The sequence below is a fragment of the Streptopelia decaocto genome (genome assembly GCF_964273445.1).
Source record: "Streptopelia decaocto genome assembly, chromosome: 1".
Lineage (NCBI taxonomy): Eukaryota > Metazoa > Chordata > Aves > Columbiformes > Columbidae > Streptopelia > Streptopelia decaocto.
Genome location: NC_138663.1, coordinates 136,148,005 through 136,168,301, shown reverse-complemented (window position 1 = coordinate 136,168,301; position 20,297 = coordinate 136,148,005). Strand labels below are relative to the sequence as shown.

Genomic DNA, 20,297 nt, shown 5'->3' with positions numbered 1-20,297 from the left:
GGACAGCTGTCACTAGGAGAGACCTTATAGGAACAAGAAAGTGAGACCCATAATCTCCCCTGGCTTCCTAATACACATCTGAAGTTCTGGGTATTAAAGTAAGGTATGGTAGTGTTAAGGAAGCTGTCTTCTATATGTACACATAACTGCCTGAGGGGGCACAAGGGAATTCATGTTTTAGGGACACACTTTTAATGGAATCTGACTGTTTAAAAGTCTCATTCTCCTCCCTTGCACACGCTGCTTGGACTTAATCCTATCCAACCTGCCTCCAGAAGCCCTTCCTAACCTATTGTTCCACTCACCTTCTTTCAGATTCTGCCTTTGTCTGGCTTCCCCAGTACAGCTTGCATGCATGGAAAGATAGCTACTGAGTCTTGAAGTGAGCAAGATGAGGTATGGTTCCCTAAAAATTAGGGGGCTTGTCTTTTTCAGTGCCCACCTCCCATGGAAGCTGGTTTGGAAAGTAAATGCCTACATGTCTTTGCAAAGGAGTCCCCAAAACCCTGAGCAAAAAGACAAAGGCAGAATCCTGGGAGGCACAGAGAAAGGCTTGATTTGTACATTTTAGGGAAGCAGATGTCCTGAAGGTATTGGTACTCCATTAATCTACTTAGTGTTTGACTGTTAATAAGGAATATCAGGAAGGATAACTAGCAACCACAGTTCCTGCCCTGAGGTAGCACTCAGTGCCTGTCCAAGTGCTGCCTTTTGCTGGCTGCTGTAGAGGTAATGAAGCAGGCAAGGAATGTCAAAGTTCAGTTTCCAGGGCAAAATAAATTATTTTACTCAAAAGTGGAGTGTCCATTCCTTAATAAGGGACACTTAGAATCATGGGATCTCATCTCTGTCACTCCCTTCCATGTGCTGATGTACCCTTTTTTCTGAAAGCCACCAGCCCTCACTGGATCAATGAGGCCCGATCAATTGTTTTTCCCTCTGAATTATCCATATGGGGTTGTTAGTTGAGCTGCTGGCAGAAAATGAGAGACAGCTTTCTGCCTGTTTACTGTAAAGAAAGCAAAGCAAACTACAGGAGGGGACAGGCTGCAGGATATTTACTGTCAATACAGCCGGAGAGAGAGAGAAGATATAAGGAGAGGGGAGCAGAGACTGCAGACTGCAACCTAAATGAATTATCTGAGTGTAAAAATACCCATGTGGTTTCAGACAGAAAGTGGGTGGATTGAAGACAACGAGTGATAGCTGAGAGTGTTTAACAAATGGTTTAATGAAGGGCTAGTGAAGCAGGGAAGTACTTGTGGCACAAAGAATAATAATGCTGTGCACGAGCATATGGAATCTGCAGTGCAATTGGAAAGGCACTTCCAGATCTCCCCTAAGACAGAGCAGTATCTCAGATTTTTTTGTGTGTGCCTGCATGCAAGATCCAACATTTAAAAGTAATAAGATGACGAATAATAATTGAACTTAGAAAATAATAATTGGAGCTAGTTTTCTGAAGCAGCTGGATGTCATCATTTTAACTCAGAACAGAGTTTTATTATTATTTTTTTTTTAAATAGCCATACTTGCTTGCTTGTTTCTCCTCTTCTTCATCCACAGAGGAATTAGGTGACCTGAGTTTTAACAGGGCAAGAAGGATATGAGCAGCACACTCTGAGTGTCCCTCTACTTCCAGAGGCAAGTGAATGAGTGAAGAGTGAAATCACACTTTGGAGAGCAGCACAGACCATCTTGCCATGAAACCATTCACAGATGAAGATGTAGAAATCTACATCCAGAGCAAGGTAAGGCTTTATCTGTCCAGATTTTCTGTCTCCCACACTAGGTGTTGATTCTGAAGGGTGCCAAACTTGACAGTTAGTTGCTTGCCTGCTGTCTTCGTTTCTGAAACAAGACTGGGTGAAATTTCATGAGAACTGTATTTCTAATGAGATTTCTAGGTTTCTGTTGCAGAATGTCATCAGTGATCTCAGCTGGTAGCCTAATTTTTCAAGGTGTCTATCCTCCTCTTCTTCAGATGTCCTGAATTTTTCTCCTAAACTGGAATTCCAGATGTGATACTAGCTGTAATTGCCAACATTTAATCTAATGAAAGGCCCTTGTTTGGCGGCCTTGGCTTGACAGAGAAAAGACCAAAATCATACCAGGCATTGCCTCTCAGAAAGATACATGTAGGAACTAGAGAGACAGATATTGTTAGAATTCACCCTTTGGACTGTCACCTCAGCTAAGATACTTCTCTGTATACCATTATTAAAGTAACATGCCTAATTAGCACATGCAGGCTGGAACCACATTTTCTATTTTATGAGATATTCCAGCATTTTTTTTTAAATGATGAAATGAAGTAAGACAGAGTAAAATTGTCAATTAAATAATACTGCTTAATAAAAGTAACTCTAACAGAGCCATAACGTTTTTTTTAAAGCTGACATGTTTCATCACAATACTTAGCTAGTTCCTACTTTATAGTCCACTTTCCCCTTCAAAGTGCAAGACACTAAAATGAAAAATCACTTCAAAATGGAAAACCGTAAGGATTTCTTTTCTGTAAAGGGTGAAATATTCTAGTACCATGAACAGGCTGATAAAAAAGGTTTGTTTTCTCCGTGGAAATGTTTTGGTGACAAGTAGGTGTATTTCTGTGAGAACTTTCATTTTCAGCCATGCAGTGTTGTGCACTGGAAAATCATTCCATGAGAATCTGTTCAATGAGCTATAATCGTGTATACTTCTCTGAAGATTCATAAAGCAGAGCTACAAGGGAGGGAAGAGAGGGAAGCCACACACAGGAAGATGCTCATATGACTGCCATAAGTACAAGGAACAGAAGCAGAATGTAGTTAAGTGAGGCTCAAGGTTGCCAATATTTTAGGTTCTACTGAAAGTCTGTTTTCTAGCAGCCTTCCATGGCTGAGTTCCTAGTTTCTGCCTGCTCCTGAATCTCCTGTCCAAGTGAGGCTGCCGAGCCATCAGGCAGCCTCAGTTCTGCTTGTCAAATGCTGGCTGTTTTCGAAAACAGGTCAACCACCTGGTGCAATGAATCTCTTTTCTTACTTAAGCACTCAGAAAAGGAAAAACTCAAGTGCATATGGAGTGGATGTGACTGGGTATATAAGAACAAATCCAAATATTCTCAATAATCCCCAGTAAATCTCAGTCCTGCTTCCTTCCTCCATAATAAAACCTCGATTGACCTTGTTGTTCTGGTTTTGTGCATTTGTTTCAGCATGATTTCCAGAGTTAAGACCTGCTAAAGGGAATGACAGTAGGTGGTAGAAGTGGTTGTCCAACAAAGAGCTTATTCTGTCTCTTCTCCCAACATGTCTGTGCTGGTGCTGAAGACATCTTAGATAAATGTCTTGGCTCTTCAGAAGCTGCATTCATTTGCTCAGGTTCTGTCTTCTGATTTGTATGCCTTCCCTTCTGTAGGAAACTTGTATCTTCCAATAGCATGATTAAGGAGCTAATTGTGGTTAGCAGCAGTTAGCATCAGCTGTCACATGCCCTTTGTTGCTTTATCCCTGCCCCAGTGATGAGAGGTACATGCAGAAAGAGGGGTTTATTGATACTTCCGTAATATGTTTTTTGAGACTCTATACTCTCTTAAAGATTTCATGACAAGTGCTGTTGCTGAGCCAGCAGGTGATGAGGGCACAAATAAATGAGGCCAGGCTGGATTAGACAGATTCTCCCAGGATACTGGAGATGGCAGAAAGTGTTTCTAGCAGGTGTCCCGAAGAAAGAACATAGCATAAGCAATGCATACAGGCATACTCTTAGACCTTTGTTTGAGCTGACCCGCAGCGATTGCATACTTTCAACAGAAAAAATCTGGGGTTTGTGCCTGAAAACTCATACAGGTGGACAACTTTTTCTACCACTCATGCCATTTGCATGTTTGAGAAAGCATTAGGTGTCTTGTTGAGCAAGTCAAGTTTATTGGTCTGCTCTAGGGAGTTCTTCTTGGTAAGCATGGTGGAGAAAATAGCTATAGCTATGGAGCTATAGCTGTAAATGAAAACTGAGATGAGGAGGTAAAAATGAACATGGGCTAACATTTTTCGGCATAAATATTATTGAAAAAAAAAGTACCTGTAAGCTAGCTAAAACTGGTTTCAGAGAAGAAGGATGAATTGAAATGAGGAGAAGAGTGAATTACTAGGGAAATCAAAGGATATTATATAAATGTAAGGAACTCTGTGGTGTTAACACAGCAAAGCATAAGGATGTCAAGGGTAGATGAGAGGCTGGTGAAGGAAATGTGAAACTGTTTGATGTGTTTTCCACTTGCAAAAACTATTCAGGCTTAGTTCAAATACCATTAACTTTGTTGGCTGGGGAGGAAGATATTCAAACTCTGCTCATCTTCAAGTTCAGTGTTAGTCAATTGCTCTTCATTGTTAATAGATCTTAGGCAAGCACTAGTCCTTTTTAGTCCATCGTAGGGGTCTGTCGTTGTGAAGAAGTGCAGCTTCTTGGGGAAGCTGCACACACTTCTACACACTTGAGTGTTTTATCTGACAGTTCAGTATTTGGCATAAAGGTGTCCAAATGAATTCTTAATGAAGTCTTTTCCAGTGGTATTTTCTAAAAGGGGGAAGAGTGTTGCTTAAATGCTGAAGTAGATGCTAAGTAAGCAGAATACAGGAGGTTTAGAATAGAATCACAGAATGGTTTGTGTGGAAGGGACTCTTAAAGATCATCTAGTCCACCCTCTCCCTGCCCTGCCACAGGCAGGGACATCTTTCTACTAGTTAAGGTTGCTCAAGCTCCCATCCAGTCTGATTTTGAACCCTTCCAAGGATGGGTCATTCACAATTTCCAACTTGTTTCAGTGTCTCATCACCCTCATTGTAAAAAAATTCTTCCTTATGCTTTTGCTTCTTTTGCTTTGGTCTTTGATAACAGCAAGAGACTGTAGCAATTATGTTTTGACTGTGGCAGTTCTGCTTGATCATTCACTTTAGCTAAGCTGTCAATGAACTAAACACCCATGTTTCATGCCTGCAAATAACCCAGCTGAGGTTTAGTTCTAGCTTCAAGTGAGTTTTCATGTTCTGATCTAGTCCTTTCGAACCTCACATTTGTTTCTGAATTTTGTTCTTGTCTCCAAACAATGAGATTTAGCAGAATATGATGAGAAAAAATAAAAATCAAGAAAAAATTGTAAAAAGAATTTCAACCAAATGAGATAAAATATTAGTATGCAAAAAAAAGCACACTAAACAGTCTTCATATCTCGCCCTGCATAAGTAATTCTGGATTAATAAGTAATAAGGAATATTTCCATGAATGTTGTTAGCAGTAGCTGAATCTCCTCACTTTGGTAATGGGTAAGGATCTGTGGGAAATATTTAAATGTCCTTTACTAACATGGTTCCTCCATGTTCCTCCCATTGAATCATCTTTTTCAGATTTTGACCACCCCCTTATGCTCTATTCATTTTTTGTAGTATATGAAGGTCCAGGTTCATCTATATTTTTCTGAGTTGTCCATACATCATCTCAGTCCTTCCAAGACTCAGACCTTCCATTGAAATAATTTTTAATACATAATTTTGCTCTACTGCTTGAATCGAAGCACTATCCGTCAAAGTCACACAAATACCCAGTCGCCTGTAGGACAACCTGCGGAAAGATACCTTCTTACTATGTAGGAATGGACTTTCATCTGTACTTCTTATATGAAGACAGTATGGCTACTATCAACAGATTATGTAGACATCTAAATGCTAATGTACAGGGTACCTATAATTATTGAAGTCTTGTCAGCTCTTTGAATGAAGCATATCCTGGCTCTGAGAATGGCCAGTATATGCAGGGAATAGCTGGGTGTTCTGCATCAAAATGGGTAAAGAATGAGGCTGTAGCTCGTTGATAGCAAATTTATCCCTGAACTGAACTCCTTCCCTTCCATCCAATGATTTTGACATGGAAATATCAATTGGATATATCAGTTTGGAAATATTAATCAGTGCTCAGTAGTCTTGGGTATTGGCCCTCTGCTGTTCACAAGCAAGAGCTCTGCTTCATAGTAAGTTGCTTGTAACAGAAAGGAAATGATAAGTTTTATTCCCAGGACAGGCACAAATGTTTCAGGATGCTTTAAGTCAATTGCCTGTTTTCCACTGGAGACAAAGACTGCAGTTACCTGTAAAATGAAGTGTCTTTCTTGGAACTGACAGGTGGAACAGCGACATGATCTGGTTTCCAAAGCAGTGGAGGAGGTGCAGAGAATAATCCAGCAACTGACTGCGGAAATCAGCTATAAGGCCACGCGATTCCAGGCTATCTCCAACTCTGGCATTCACAATGAGAACATTAAGGTAAGAACAAGAGCTCTAGTGTACTCTCTGGCAGCTTGTAGTGAGTCAGTAAGTCATTTCTCCAGTGTCTAACTGTCTGTATGGACAGGTACCTCAGCCAAAATGCCACAAAAGATGCGTTGACACTTCACTGTGGAAGTTCTAGTGACTGACTGAGTTGTGGGGTCTTGCTCATGGATGTCTTACAACTAGAGGAGCATCAGAGAGGGCTGGGTAAATCAGAGCCTCTTTTTACAGCTGTTGCTTTTACAAAGAGAGTCTATTGCCAGAGCTGTCAATCCGCAAGCAGAAGCCAAAGCTCTTTGGAAGACAGAAAGAAAAACTTGTACAGCAGTAACATAAGACTAAAAAAAATTCCTTCATGAGCTATGACTCATATTTTTCACAGGTGGAAAACCTGTTAACTCACTAAAAAAAGAAAAAAAAAATCAAAAATTCTTCTTCTGCTATGAACATTAGAAAGCTCCTTCAGAGAAATATGTTTTTTCTTAGTCACAGATTGGGACTTCTTTTTTACTGGGAAGAAATATGCCTATTGGTGGGAGAAGTTAAATGCGTCCCCTTTTTAGACCATCAAATACCAAAATAATAATGTTCTATCCCAGCTGTGACAGGAGAAGACTTCATTTTCTGTGACTACTTAACACAAGAACAACTACTGTAAGGATATAAGAAACTATCACAGCAATGGCAGCTTCAGATTGAAATGATCTTTTTCATCTGAAGTAGTTTATAGACTCCAGCTATGTCAACCCTGATGCTAAAGTGCAGCCAGTTACAGATCAAAACACACCAAACATGTAAAAGCACAAAGGAACTTTTGCAGCTGTCTGGGATTGAAAGGGGAGAACTCTCTGTGTTTGAAGCTACTGAAAGGACATGGAGGTGGAGGCAGAATATAATCATCCAGTCTGAAATGTGGCTATTGCTCTGAGGACAAAAACATTTGGATTTATATTTTTTCTTGAATTTCAAGTATCTCAAGGCATGTAGCTTTGCTGGTAGGAATGACCACAGTGATGCAAAAAGGTGCCAAATCCTGGTCCACATGTTCTTTAGTGCCACAGGCTGCTACTCACCTCTCATGTGGGAACAAACCTGCTTGGCTAATGAAGTCTGACAAGACCAGGGTCAGATTAAAATTGCTGTTCTGGAGAATAAAGCAGAACAAACCCAAAGTAATCTATTCTACCATAACTGGTATTATGGTAGACTGATCTGAACAACATCTGCTTAAAAGGAATTCCCAAAATTTATTTTCTTTAAAAGTAGCAGATTTGTTATTCATAATTAACTGAACCCAGTGCTCTAAATATGTGATAGTCATACTAGAAGGGCCTGGGTAACTGTCCTGTAGTTATAGGGCAGCAAAGACTGGGTTAATAAGAATTTTTTTCTGGCTTGGGCTATTCTGTTTCCAAATAATAGAATCTTTAATATTACTGCTGATGTAACTCAACATAGATGAGACTTGTGTCAAGGGAAAACCAATGTATTAACTATTCTGTGCTTCATTTTGCAACATCTTTTTTTCCTATCCATTAGATTTACATGAACTTTTCAGAACTTTCAGCTTCTACTTAAAAAGACTTAATTTAACCTGATGAGGGGTCTAGATTTGTTTAGAAGCTACAGGCCTCCTACTAAATATGCAGGGCTGGGTGGGGAATATAGAAGAAATGTCTTTAGATAGTTAATGTTTTTCTGTAACCCAGGGGACAAAAAGCCAAAATCTTTAATAAAAATCTTGAAATAAAGTTCAGATGGACAAAATGGAATATCTTTTTTTTTTTTTTTTTTAACTGTTAAGTGTTTATTTTTTGTTGTGGCCCACCATTTTTACAGCTGTCAACTCGGCAGGGCTGATGCAAAAGCTGTGGAGGCTTCAGTAAGGGGTAATGAGGAGGTCAGCATCCAGACTAATTACTAGTACAGCACTGCCCAGCAGCATTGCTAAGTGTTTAACTGTACAACTATGGGGAGGGAGGGGGGATTTTCCTTTAATAAATAGGCTCAAAGGAAGCTTGCAGCTTTGCTCTGTGGATGAATGACCTGGCACATGCTTTCTCTCTGTTCTGTGTACTACTTGCTTTCCTTTCTGCTTCTCTCAGGATCAGACAGCTTTACTGGCCAAGTGGTCAGCTATGCTTCGGGGGAAGCGCCCATTCCACCCATCTATCCAGGTACAAAGCCTTCCTGGTGCCTGCTGGTCTCTGTGCCTGCTTCCTCCTTGCCCACCCTCTTCTCCAGACAACTTCACCCATCTGACCGACCCTCTCCCATGCTTATTTTGTCCTCACCGCAAGAGACTTACTTTTTGACTCAAAAGCCTAAATATTTTATTTCTAACCTAATGCTTCTACCTGCCTAGGATATCCTGGCCGTAGTCACACAAATGAAGCTGTATTTAATTTGCCCAGCATACTGCAGGTTTTTAATACAGCACAACTGGCCATAAGTTACCCCAGAATATAGTGCTGTTGCTTAAGCCTGTGACTTGCTGGGGCCTGTGGTCTGCATATGGCATGTAAGGCCATGGTGTTACAGAACATAGGTGTGGGACTGGGATTTGCTTAGGCCAAGAGGGACACCAGCCGTCCAGGTTTGCAGTGCCACTCCAGCCTTGTGATTTCTGGTGTTTCCTGGTAAGACCCAGGTGGAGGAGCCTTGTGACTACTGTTTGGAGGCACTTACGTAACACCTGCAACTCTTTAAAATCTCGTTGGTGCCAGTGCATACAAGTCAACATCTTGGTACAGGAAGGAATTTTATTTTATCTGAACATGTGTTGAGGCAGTGAGATGAGCAGTAACTGTATGACAGCCATTGTAATTTTTCCTTGTGGAGCCTGGCACTTCATTCCTGAGCTGCTCACAGGATTTCTCAGCCCCAGCAAACCTGACTTATGCAGGTCAGTTTCATCTGCAATGTCATCCTTCCAGTATCCTCCTGCCTTTAGGTGGTTTATACTGGACAAAAGAAGGGCTTTCTGGTGTTTCCTTTGCTATCCCTGTGCTTCTTGCTGGCCATCTTTTGTATTTCAAATCTCTTGCCAGGGAGCAGAGAAGACCAGCTGCTCCCTGTGGGAGAGGGAGCTGGGAGATGAACAACAACATGGCTGTCCTGTGGTCCTGGAGCGAGGCAGACCTAGAGAGGGCAGCTGGGGTCAGCTGAGAGCCTGGATCATCTGGCAAGTCTGTACTGTTAAGGCAGGTCTAAGGTCAAACCAGGAGCACTCATCAGGGTCAGGATCAGGCCCAGTGACAGTAACCAGGGCCAGATGCAGTCTATGGATTGCCAGGCAAGTCCATAGTGGCTGGGTAGGTCTGAGGTCAGGTTGGGAAGGCAGTCTGCAGGTAGGACAATAAGGTCAATGACCAGGCACAGGCATAGCTGTCACACAGCTGCAGACTGCGCTCCTATGACGCAGCCCACTGCTGAGCTGAAATGAGGGTCCCAGGCCCATGGGCAGAAGGTGTGGGTAGAAGCTTCAGAAATGTTACTCAGGGCCAGCAAAGCCTGTTAGTGCCCTCAGGACCCTGGCATCTCTGCAGTAGTATTTTAAATCATCTGAGCTACCAGGAGGGCCACCAGAATGTTTTAAATTATTACAGGAGAGTGACAAGGGCATTTTGCTCATCTCGAGCTAACCGCCTTGCAGCAACAGTTGTCACTTCACATCCTGCTCATGCAGCAGCCTCACCTTATTACTCCCAATGTAATTTAGGCTCGGTAGCAAGTAGAGCTGAAAAGCTGCTGGGTCAATATGATAAAAGACCGAAGAGTTTGAATGCCCTTTCTGAATACCTGGAGCCACGATTGCCAACAAGTGTTCGGACATGTCTGGCTATGCCATGGGCCTGTATGAGGTTTCATGATATTTGTGTCACCCTATTTACTTTTTGCAAATACTGGTTCAGCACTGGTTTCATTGGAAAATGGTCATTTTCACAGTAAGGCAAATTAATTGGCTTGCAAACAAGCCTATTTGAGGGTTTGTTGTCTATTGGTTATTGTTTCCATCCTTACACTGTTTCTGGCTTCTGCTCAGCAGAAGACACAGGTTCCTGCAGTACAGCTGGCCAAGACCTGAGTTGCCACTGCCTGCATAGGTTCAGGCATGTCACTTACCTCACATCTATCTCTTAAAGGACAATCATGAAGAGCGGAACACTTGTAAAATAGAAAGGGCCATTCTTTTATTTTACTAGGCTCTGTAGTTTACTTGAAAGAGATCAGAGAAGTGCACTTTTTGGCATAGTTATTACTACTATTGAACTCTAGGCTTATCTCCAGTAACAATTCTGAGGTAATAACTTGCACTATGGTTTCCCTTTGCTGGATCTCAAAACACACTCCCTGCTGTTTTCCTGCTCCATGAAAGCTGCTAGTTATTACATCTCATGCAGTTGCAGACTAGAAATAACATGGAATGAGGGAGACCATGACAGGCATGGTGCCGAATCAGTCAGTGAGCTTTTGTCTTCCATAGGCCACGGTTATCACATGAGACTCCTCCCAAGACAATTTCCTTTTAGTCTGTGTACCTCCAAAGTATCCTTCAGACAGGCATGGAACAGGTCCTGGCTGCAATCAATTGTTCCCATCACACCATGGCTTTTCCTTTCCTCCAAAGCCCCCGGTTTTACCTGTTACTTCCTTAACCCTTGTCTCCTTACTCCTGGCTCGTGGATCTGCCCTTGTCTCCTCTCTATCTTTCTCCTAGGTCTTAGCGCCCAGCCAATTCATCATCACAGTCCCTCTGCGTGGCCTGAGCGGGTACAGGGAATGCCAGGTGCGGCACTGGCGTTATTACACCGTGCATGGAGCCAAGCTCCTCTCCTCTGTGCGGGACCCTGAAGAGCTACATCAATGGCTAGAGGTGAAGCAGTTCTCTAAAAGCCTTCAGCAGTGGCATGAGAAGGATGTGAACATCGAAGGTGATCTGGTTCCAGCCAAAGTACTTATCATCTTCCGTGAGCTGGTGGAGAAGTCGATCATCTCCTGTAATCTCTCTAGTGAGTTCAGTGTGGACAGGTGTAAGGGGAAGTGGCTGTTTTCTGCAGCTGGTAGAGGGGAAACCATTACACACACAAGGTGTTTGATTGACAGGATCAGAAATGAAAAAGCAACAAGCCCTTCCAAAAACAGGGGGGGCTTTAGCCTGTTTTAGCAATGCATATAGGCCTGCATTGAGGATAGGCTTATTTCTTGGCCTCTTCATACCCAAGATGTTGTTCCTTTCTTAGGAATTTGGGTAGAGTCTCCAGCAACATCAGCCTCACATTCAGCCAAGATGCAACACAGATTTTCAGAACGTTTAAGAATTCATTTGGGAAAAATCTTTTTTTTTTTTCTACTACAGCAGCCAAGGTATATTAGTATCTAGGCTAACAAGGAAGATATTATAGGAAAACTGGATACAGGGAAGGTGCATGAGTCAGAGGAGAAAGTGCTTGAAGGTGTTTATAGGGCAGATAATGCTCTGGGGAAACCTTAGCTGCCTAGAGCTTTCCGGCATAGGGTGCTGGGAACCAAGTAGAAGGATTTCTACTGAAGCAAAGTCTGTTGGACACGTCCCCAGTGCCCAGGCTACTCCAGTTCCATTCAGCAGAAGTGAACTCACAAGGTTTGCTTTTAGTAGTGGTGATGATCACTCTGTGAGCAATCCAGAGTGCCCGTTTATTTCCTGTGGTTATGTATACTGGAAGTGCTCATCACTGACAGAATGCAATCAGTGGTGCATGCAACATGTCTTCATAGCTGCAACATCCATAGCAAGATACTGCCTGAACAGTGATCCTCATGCTTAATTCTTTGTATCCTATAAGCTAATTATTGATATCCTTCAGCTATTAAATACTTGGCTTGGTCCAAGCTAAGTAGTCAGTGTCCCTTTTTTCACATGAAGATATTGTGACATTCTCAGATCCAGACTGGGGTGCCTCTTAGAGGATGTTTCCAGGATGACCTCACTCATCAGCAGCCTGATATGGATCTTCTGTATTCCAGCAAAATAGGAGCCATTTCTACTCATCTGATTGCACTCTGAATTTTAGTCACAGGAGAAAACATGTTAAAGTCATGCTCAGCTACATCTTTGCATTCTTCCAGGAAATATGGAAAGGTTGATGGGCATGAAGTTTCACCATTGAGGCTCGCAGGAAAGACCAGGTGGAATGGGCTTGCATCTGAGACTTTACTCATGTGAAAATCATTGTGTTGAAGTGAAAATCTGCTATTGTGTCTAACATCAGTGCATCAAGTTTTTGAGCCAGGGAGTGATGTCTGGGCTGATGATTCTGATGTCTGTTTTGTAGTACCACATGGGAGGAGATGGACACAGAGGAGATGAGCCAAAGTGAAGTCTGGAGAAGTAATCACAATTTTTGTTTGTTTCTGTGAAGAATGAACATCCTTCATCCCATAGTACAACTAAAGCTATGGAAAAATTACCCTGATTTCATTGCTTCCCTGGTTTATAATTATTTGAGAACCAGCAAAACCAGTTTTTGAGGTGTCTCACTTTTCATTGGTAGAAAAATAGGTAGTATGATTACAATGCTTTTGGAAATACTATGAATGTATTTACAGGCTGACACACTTGTCGCTCTAATGATTTTCAGCTGCTAAAGTTTCCCTCTGAGGGCTTGGGAGCAGTACAGTTCCTGTTTTGGTGCCAGGCTTGGCTCAGAAGGGAAGTAACATGCAGATTTTACTGAGGGTTATAAAATTCTGGTTGGGATGGACTCCACTATTTGTAAGGTAATTGACCTCTCTGCTTTCTGGAAAAGATGCTAAATTACCATAGGGAGCAGGCAGATATTTCCTCTGTGAAGGTAGAAGGTGTTCCTCACTGTCCTTTCAAGTCTGTTGTGTGGGCTCCTTGTGAAATTGCTCCTTAGCCCATGCCAGTCAAAATGGGGTGGGTTAACACGTAACTGTTTAACCTGCTTATGGTAATCTGCTTTGTCTTTTACTTCAGTAGGTTAGGGCATGACCACATAATTGGCTCAAATGGCAAAGTTGAAGGGACAGTGATCCTGCCAGAGTGACAGGGAAAGATGGGGACTGAAACTTGTCCATGAACACAACCAACAGGAAACATCTCACTAAGTCCATTCATTGCACTTTTCATTCCTTTCTACTCTCTTAGAGCACATTTTTCCTGGAGACAAGCCATTCTTCTTTCACTGAGGAAACTTCCTTTCTCCAAGCCACCACAGAACTAACTCTTTTTGACATTCACAGTCCCAGTGAGGCAAGCAGTTAGCCTTCTTGATATGACTGATCTGCACAAGTGGCCATAAATTCGGGCATTATCTTCTGTGCAAATGTATCTCCAGAAACAAAACTTATGGATAGCCCACAAAACATTCTGAGTGACCAGCAAGGGTAAGTCATTTGGTCTGATCACAGGTTCTCTGAAGGAATAAGGAGATCTTAGACATGAAGTGTTCATCTGATCCCCTCCAACCTGCAGTGATCTCCTTGTTGTACTGTACCTTTAGAAATGTTAAGTTGCACCAGCTGTCTCTCTGTACTTCTAAGAAGAGGACCCACAGAGGAAAACAAAAGGAAGGCAAATGAGTGTAAAACTGAGAACTTAGTTGTTCCTTAATCTTTCTCCTGTTCTCATTCCCCAGGGTAGATTAAGATTATAACTTTTATATTGTATTCTTCTTGTGGCACTGAAGAGAAAGTGTTAAGATAGAACAGTAGAGCTGCAAGGCCCTAGACAACCTTTTGCTTGGTTTGTGGAAAATGACCTTTTCCTCTTTATTGTCTTCTCTCACTATTCCTTCACAGGTAAAGTAACAGTGCTGGAGAGCTTCAGCTCAGTTGTCCGGGTGGCTGTGGAGACGTCAGAATCCCAGGTTGAGGTGGAGCTGGTCCCTGCTGTGGAGATTCCAACTTGCTGGCCTGAGAAAGCCCGGTGGCCTCGTTGCCTTAAACGTTGGCCTTCCCAGGAAAAAGTGCAGTGCGTCAAGGTGAACAGTGTAAAAAGCACTATTAACTCTGTGCTGATACCTCACAGGTGTCTGACAGTGGCTTCCCAATTGAAGGACTGCATGGCAGGCAACAGCATGGTTGGAAGTTGTATTCTCTAGAGAAGTGATATTTCAAAGTATTCTGTCAGATTTTATTGGGATTCCTTTTTCCCCTTTACAGTGGTGAATTCTGAGGAAGAAAAACTGAGTTAACTGTTTATTTTATGAGTCTCTCACATATCTGCCTGTGTAGCTCAGTACTGATGTGCATCATTCTTTCTGTTCTGCTCCATGTGAGCCTTCTTCAAATGGGCTGCTATCTTGCAGTTTTCCCTCTGGCCTAATCCCATCTCTCCATACCAAGCTCATGGCTGGATTCTGGCACTCCATCTCAGCCCCAGCTGCATGTTCCTGCAGGTCCAGTTATGCCTTCCAGTCCTGCTCCCCTCTTATGCACAACCTGCTGCTCCATGGCAAAGTGCCTACAGGGCTGAGTCTCTGCTTTAGTAGCACTGCTGGTGCTGCACCTGGTGGCTCTGGAGATGGATGTCCTGGGAGTAATTGATGTCAGCACATGAGGAAACAAAACAAATTGCACAGTCATTTGACTAGGAATTAAGATGGGAGCATTACCCATGCTCGCTGCTTCTGCTAACCCTGTTTAGAATACACTGAGAGATGTCACATGTCCTTTTTGTAACATCTCTCCGCATTGCTCAGAGAAGTTTGCCTCTGATCTTGTGTCACACTTTCGTCCACAGTCGCTTGGTTTCGACCTCTTGGCCCGCTCCAATTACCACTGGCAGCTGAGTTTCTCCCGTGCTGAGCATTTACTCATGGAAGGACTTGATGAAGATGGTGGTTGTCGCATGAGGTGCTTCAGGGTCATGAGGCAGATGAAGGAAGATGTCTGGTGTGCTGGAAATAAGCCTGTTATCACGGCTTATCACCTTCAGGTAGGTATCACCATGATACCAAGATACGGTCTCAGTATCTGTTGCAGGAGCTTCCATCCAGTGATGTCAAAATATCATGGTGTAAATCACTATAGGGTCTATGTGACTTCTAAGGTAACTGTTAAAACTGCAGTACCATTTCATTGCTTTACAGTGGCAAGAACTTCAGTAAATGTGTTCCAGACTTCAAGAAGAAACTTAATCCTGTAAAACATTATGATTGCAGCAACATAAATAATGTTAGAGTGGAGGCGTCTGCTCAGTTTTGACTTCACACAGGCATTGTAATACTGTCATTAATTGCATGGTTACCTCCTGCTTTTTGACCATCCCAGCTATCCGTATCCATCTGTCTGTCTGGAGGAAAATAGTGCATTTCTCTTTGTGGATGTCCCTCAAACAAACTTCTCTTAAGTGAGCATTATTTCATGAATAAGGTGCAAACTGGAAGTTCTGCTGTTGTTTCACTTGGGATGGGAAGGGAAGAAAGAGGTAAAGGGGTGGTAGCATCTTCCCTACACATACTTCAGTGTTCAAGATGGCTTGAAACATTTGTGAAGAAGAGATAGAAGTCTCTGCTATGACTGTGTCCACATATCTAACAGCTACAGACACTGATGGACCACTGGAAGCACCATTTATCAGACAGTAGAGTAATCCTGTTCTCTGGGCCTACACCCTCCTGGAGCTTCAAGGGACAGGCTGTTCTTCTCCTACCCTGAAGCCTCAAGCCACCAGGCTTCCACAGTACTTACTGATCTTTTGGTGTCCAAAACCTGATGCAATAACAAGGTTTCTCCTAAAAAAAGGTTGCAACCATCAAATGTTATTATAGTAATGAGACTAATCTAAGTCAAGATACAGTCAAAAAAGAGTTCACACGGCTGGTTATAGCTTAGCAGAATGCAAGACTTCTCGGTGCCTGTAAGAACAACCTGGTGGAAAAATTGTCTTAGGTAGGAGAAAGTGAAAAACCATTTAGCCACTAGTAACAGTTTCTTTCTCTGGCTGAAGGAGAAGAAAAATTAAAAAAAAAATAAAAATAAAAAGTTCTTTAGAAGCTCTTCAGTTCTTTACTGTAGCTGTACTTCAGGCTTTTACTGCAAGAGAAGATTGGTTTAGCAGACAGAAGGACTGCCTTAATATGACTCACATTAAAAAAACAAAAGAGAGAGAGAAACAGTCAGTGGATAAACCAGCAGTTGAACAGAGGCTTAGTGTTAGGTTTCTTTGCATTATTTGGTTTCCCCTGTCAGAGGTATCCAACAAGACTCCACATGAAAAACCCCCTCTATGACAGAAAAAATCCTTCCCTGAGAAGTTATGAAAGGCTTAGAGGACCCAGTAAGCACACTCATTATGCTTACCTCCATAGGAATGAAATTCAAGATCAGGAAGTCCTAAAGACCCAGGTACATTTTGCAAGCCAGCTCTATGCCTCCAGTAGATGGCTGGCTGTTAGGGATGGTTCAGTAACTGCTGGGGACAGATCACCTGTTTGTCACCTGACTGGAAGAGCAGCACTGTTTTCCTTGCCTCCAGAAACTTCATTGCAACTGCTGCTCATGGATCTTGCTGAGTTAGTTTTAGTGTGACAAAAAGTAACTGCTCTGCAAGTCTCCCAAGGAGTCGCTCTTGCAGAGTTACAGCTTAAATTCCACACTACATAATTTGTTCCCTGGAAATGTTAAAAAAACACTCTTTGTGGCTATTGCAGCTGTGAACAAAAAAAATGTTCACATTTGAAAAGCTACCTGAGAATAAGTTTGTCAGCAATACAACTATTGCAAGGCCTACTAGAAGAAAAAAACAAACTAGACAATACAAAAGAGTGTGACTTATTTTGATGAAATTCTACCTCCGAAGAAACAGAGGAGTTGAAGGCTGTAGTTCAGCTACATTTCCCAGCATCTGTGTGTTTCTTTTTGGGTCACTGAATCTGCAAAATAAAATTCAGATTCAGAGGACAGTAGGGAACTTAGCAGAATTATTGAACCCAGGATGGGTGGCTTTGAACTTTAAAAATTTATTTCAGGTTGAGCAGGGCAGTTGGTATGGCTTTTTTTTGGTACAGTAAGTACCTCGAGAAAGTTCTTAGTCCTACGAAAGTCTGAAAAACGCAACATGGGTAATGTAAAAATAATACTGTAAGAGCAATAGACATATGCATTTTGTTATTCTAATTATGGATTTTTGGAATGTAAAATCACATGAAATAAACTCAGGAATAGAACATAGCATGTGCTATAAGTATCACATGTCAGAAAAGAAGAGGCTACACTTGACCAGAAAGCATGCCCTACACCTGCAATAGCTGCTTGGAATCTCAGTCTGTTTGGGATGCAGATCTGTGCACATTTTCAGCACAAATACAGCTGAAGCCAACAAATAATTATGTTAATCTGATTATTCTTCTCTCCCTCCTTGCACCTACTGGCTTCTGCACTTGTATAATAGGCCATTTTCTACAGCCTAAAATACCTGGCTTTTCTACAGAGGCTCTTGCTGGAGTATGAAAAATAGGCTCAGATTACTTTAGCAAGGCAATTTTCCTTGGGCTCTTGGCCCAGTCAATGGAGAGGGGCTCCTCTGGGGAGGGATCCTAACCAGGCACATCAGAGCTGCTCTTCCTGACCCCCTGTTGAGCCTTGAGTTGTGATCCCTCCATCACAGAAATGTTAACACAGGGAGACAGCAGTGTGAGTCTCTCTGATTTCCAAGGCTGTCAACCATTTACCAGCACTAAAACTGCCTTAGTAAGCTGTGTGAGCCCTCGACAGAACCTCTAACACCTCTTCTCTCCCATCTGCTTCCTGCAGACAGTGCTATTCTGGACGTGTGAAAAATACCCACGCACCAAGGATTGGCGCTGCTTCCCCAAAGCCTTTCTGAGGCTGGTGCAGAAGCTGCACAAGTGTGTAAGCCAGCGCTTCCTCAAGCATTACTTTGTCAAGAACACCAATCTGCTCAAATATGCCAACACCAGTGACCTGGACCTGGTGGCCAGCAAGCTCGCCGTCTTCTTGGAGAACCCTGTCTTCTGCCTGGAGTAAGGCAGGAAAAGACCTCCTCACCCCAACCCTGAGCTGATCCCTCACCTCCTCTCCCCACCTGTGGTTGTTCTTCGTGTCCTTCCAGTAGATGTTGCAGCTGGCTTTGTAAGACACTTGGCACATGCAGCGTGAAAGAGAAGTGTCAAGCTGGCAGCAGTGGGCGGTGAAAACTGATGGGAAGTATCGCTTGATGCCCAGCTGATCTAATTTGCTTTCAGTAGTGACAGCCTGCCTGGAAGCTACAGCCAGCAAAACCCAACTTTCTGTGTCAGAGCAGACAACTGCCTTGTTCTCTGTCTCTAGCCTTGTGGCACCTGAGCAGAAAGACAGAGCAAAGAACTCTCGCTCTGCTGCCAACACCTTGTGTAGCCTAGCATGTGTATTGTTGCTGCCTCCCCCTTTCTCAAAAGGACAGCAGGTTTAATTCCCTGCTTACCTCACAGCCCAGCTCGGCAGAAGAACAGAGGAACATTTCTGAAGTGTACTGAAGCTGGAAGCTTTCTCAGAGGCACTTTGCCTCCATCTCCAATTAAATGGGATCTGCTCCAGTATGAAGATAACTGTGCTGCTAGTGTTGAGTAGGCTCAAGGGAAGCAAAAGGAGGCACAGTGGTTTTTTGCCACCTTGTCATTTTTCCCTCCTCCACTTCCATTTTTCTTCCATTTGCTTCAAATATGTTGTCTTCTGTTTGCCTTTGCCACTTACATTAGTACCATACAACCAGGGGGCTTTGCCAGAGCGGATTTCACTCCTACCCCTGGCTTCATCCAGCAGGCTGGAGGAGGAGCAGGTCTTTCCCTAGTTGTTAGCACCCACATATTTTTGGGTGATGTACAGAAGGAGAATATTTTTCAAAGGCTGTTAGCTCCAGAACCCCCAGTGCTTTTAATAGTATGGATGTTTAAAAATAAAATCAGTTTTAGTATTTAAAAAAACCCCAGAGTTCTAGAAAGAGTATAAAGAATGTTGGTTTTAATGTTATTAAATCACTGAAACTAAACAAAGTGGGTGCTTTTTTTGTTTGTTTGTTTTTGTTTGTTTGGGTTTTTTTGTTGTTTTGTTTTTTAAACACCTGCACAGGAAAGTAAATAAGTATCTCCTTTGCCAAGGTAGGTGACAGAGAGGGGATTTGCAGACCATACTCCAGGGAGCTGCTGCAGTGGATGGCCTGCAAGATGACCATCCATGGCACAGCATCTCCCCCTTGTGTCAAATTGTGGTCTAACCGTGCATCTTTAGCACAGGCTGTGGTTTTTGGCTTAGTTTTGTACGCAGGAGTTACATTCGCAAAGTCCATGGGGCCTGATGGAATCCACCCCAGAGCACTGAAGGAGCTGGCAGATGTGACAGCAGGAGTCCTCTTGATCATCTACCGAAGGTCTTGGGAGGTGGGAGTTCCCCGCTGGCTGGAAGCCAGACAACATCATTCAAATTTACAAAAAGGGTGTGAGGGAGCACCCAGGGAACTACAGTTAGTCTAACCTTGGTTCCTGGAAAAATTGTGGAGGAGGTTACACTGCGTACTGTTGAAAAGCATTTAAAAAATAATGCAATCACCAAGCACAGTCAACGTGGGTTCACAAAGGGAAAGTCCTGTTTAACTAATTTGATATTATTCTGTTAATACAATAAGGCCACCTGCCTAATGGGTGAAGGGAAAGCAATGTATGTAGATTTTTCTGGATTTTAGTGAGGATTTTGGTACTATACCTCACAGCATCCTTTCAACCATCCAGCTGTGGGATGAGTGGGTTCACGGTGCGCTGGGTGAAGAACTGGCTTAGGGGTGGAGCTCAAAGGGTTGTGGTGAATGGGCTTGCAATCTGGCTGGTGACCAGTCACCAGTGGAGTTTCTCAGGGCTCAGTTCTAGGGCCAGTTCTGTTCAATATATTTATCAACAATCTGGATGTTGAATGTACCATTAGCAAGTTTACTGATGATGCCAAACTGGGAGGTGCTGTTGACTCTTTTGAGGGAAAAGAGGCCTTGTATCTAGATAA

At 42.8% G+C, this 20,297-nt stretch overlaps 1 protein-coding gene across 1 annotated transcript; it reads left to right on the top strand.

Moving 5' to 3' along the window:
* Nucleotides 1-1,628: 1,628 nt before the first annotated feature.
* Nucleotides 1,629-18,513, top strand: MAB21L3 (mab-21 like 3). The gene is made up of 7 exons (XM_082052292.1): nt 1,629-1,751; nt 6,156-6,296; nt 8,408-8,479; nt 11,023-11,314; nt 14,106-14,287; nt 15,049-15,243; nt 18,063-18,513. Exons 1-7 carry the CDS (start codon nt 1,704-1,706, stop codon nt 18,294-18,296), a joined length of 1,164 nt encoding a protein of 387 aa, XP_081908418.1. The 5' UTR covers nt 1,629-1,703; the 3' UTR covers nt 18,297-18,513.
* The last annotated feature ends 1,784 nt before the right edge of the window (nt 18,514-20,297 follow it).

Coding starts and splice junctions, on each gene's coding strand:
- MAB21L3 (XM_082052292.1), top strand. CDS start 1,704: ATGAAACCATTCACAGATGAAGATGTAGAAATCTACATCCAGAGCAAG. Junction 14,288..15,048: donor AAAAAGTGCAGTGCGTCAAG/GTGAACAGTGTA, acceptor TTTCGTCCACAG/TCGCTTGGTTTCGACCTCTT. Junction 15,244..18,062: donor TCACGGCTTATCACCTTCAG/GTAGGTATCACC, acceptor TGCTTCCTGCAG/ACAGTGCTATTCTGGACGTG.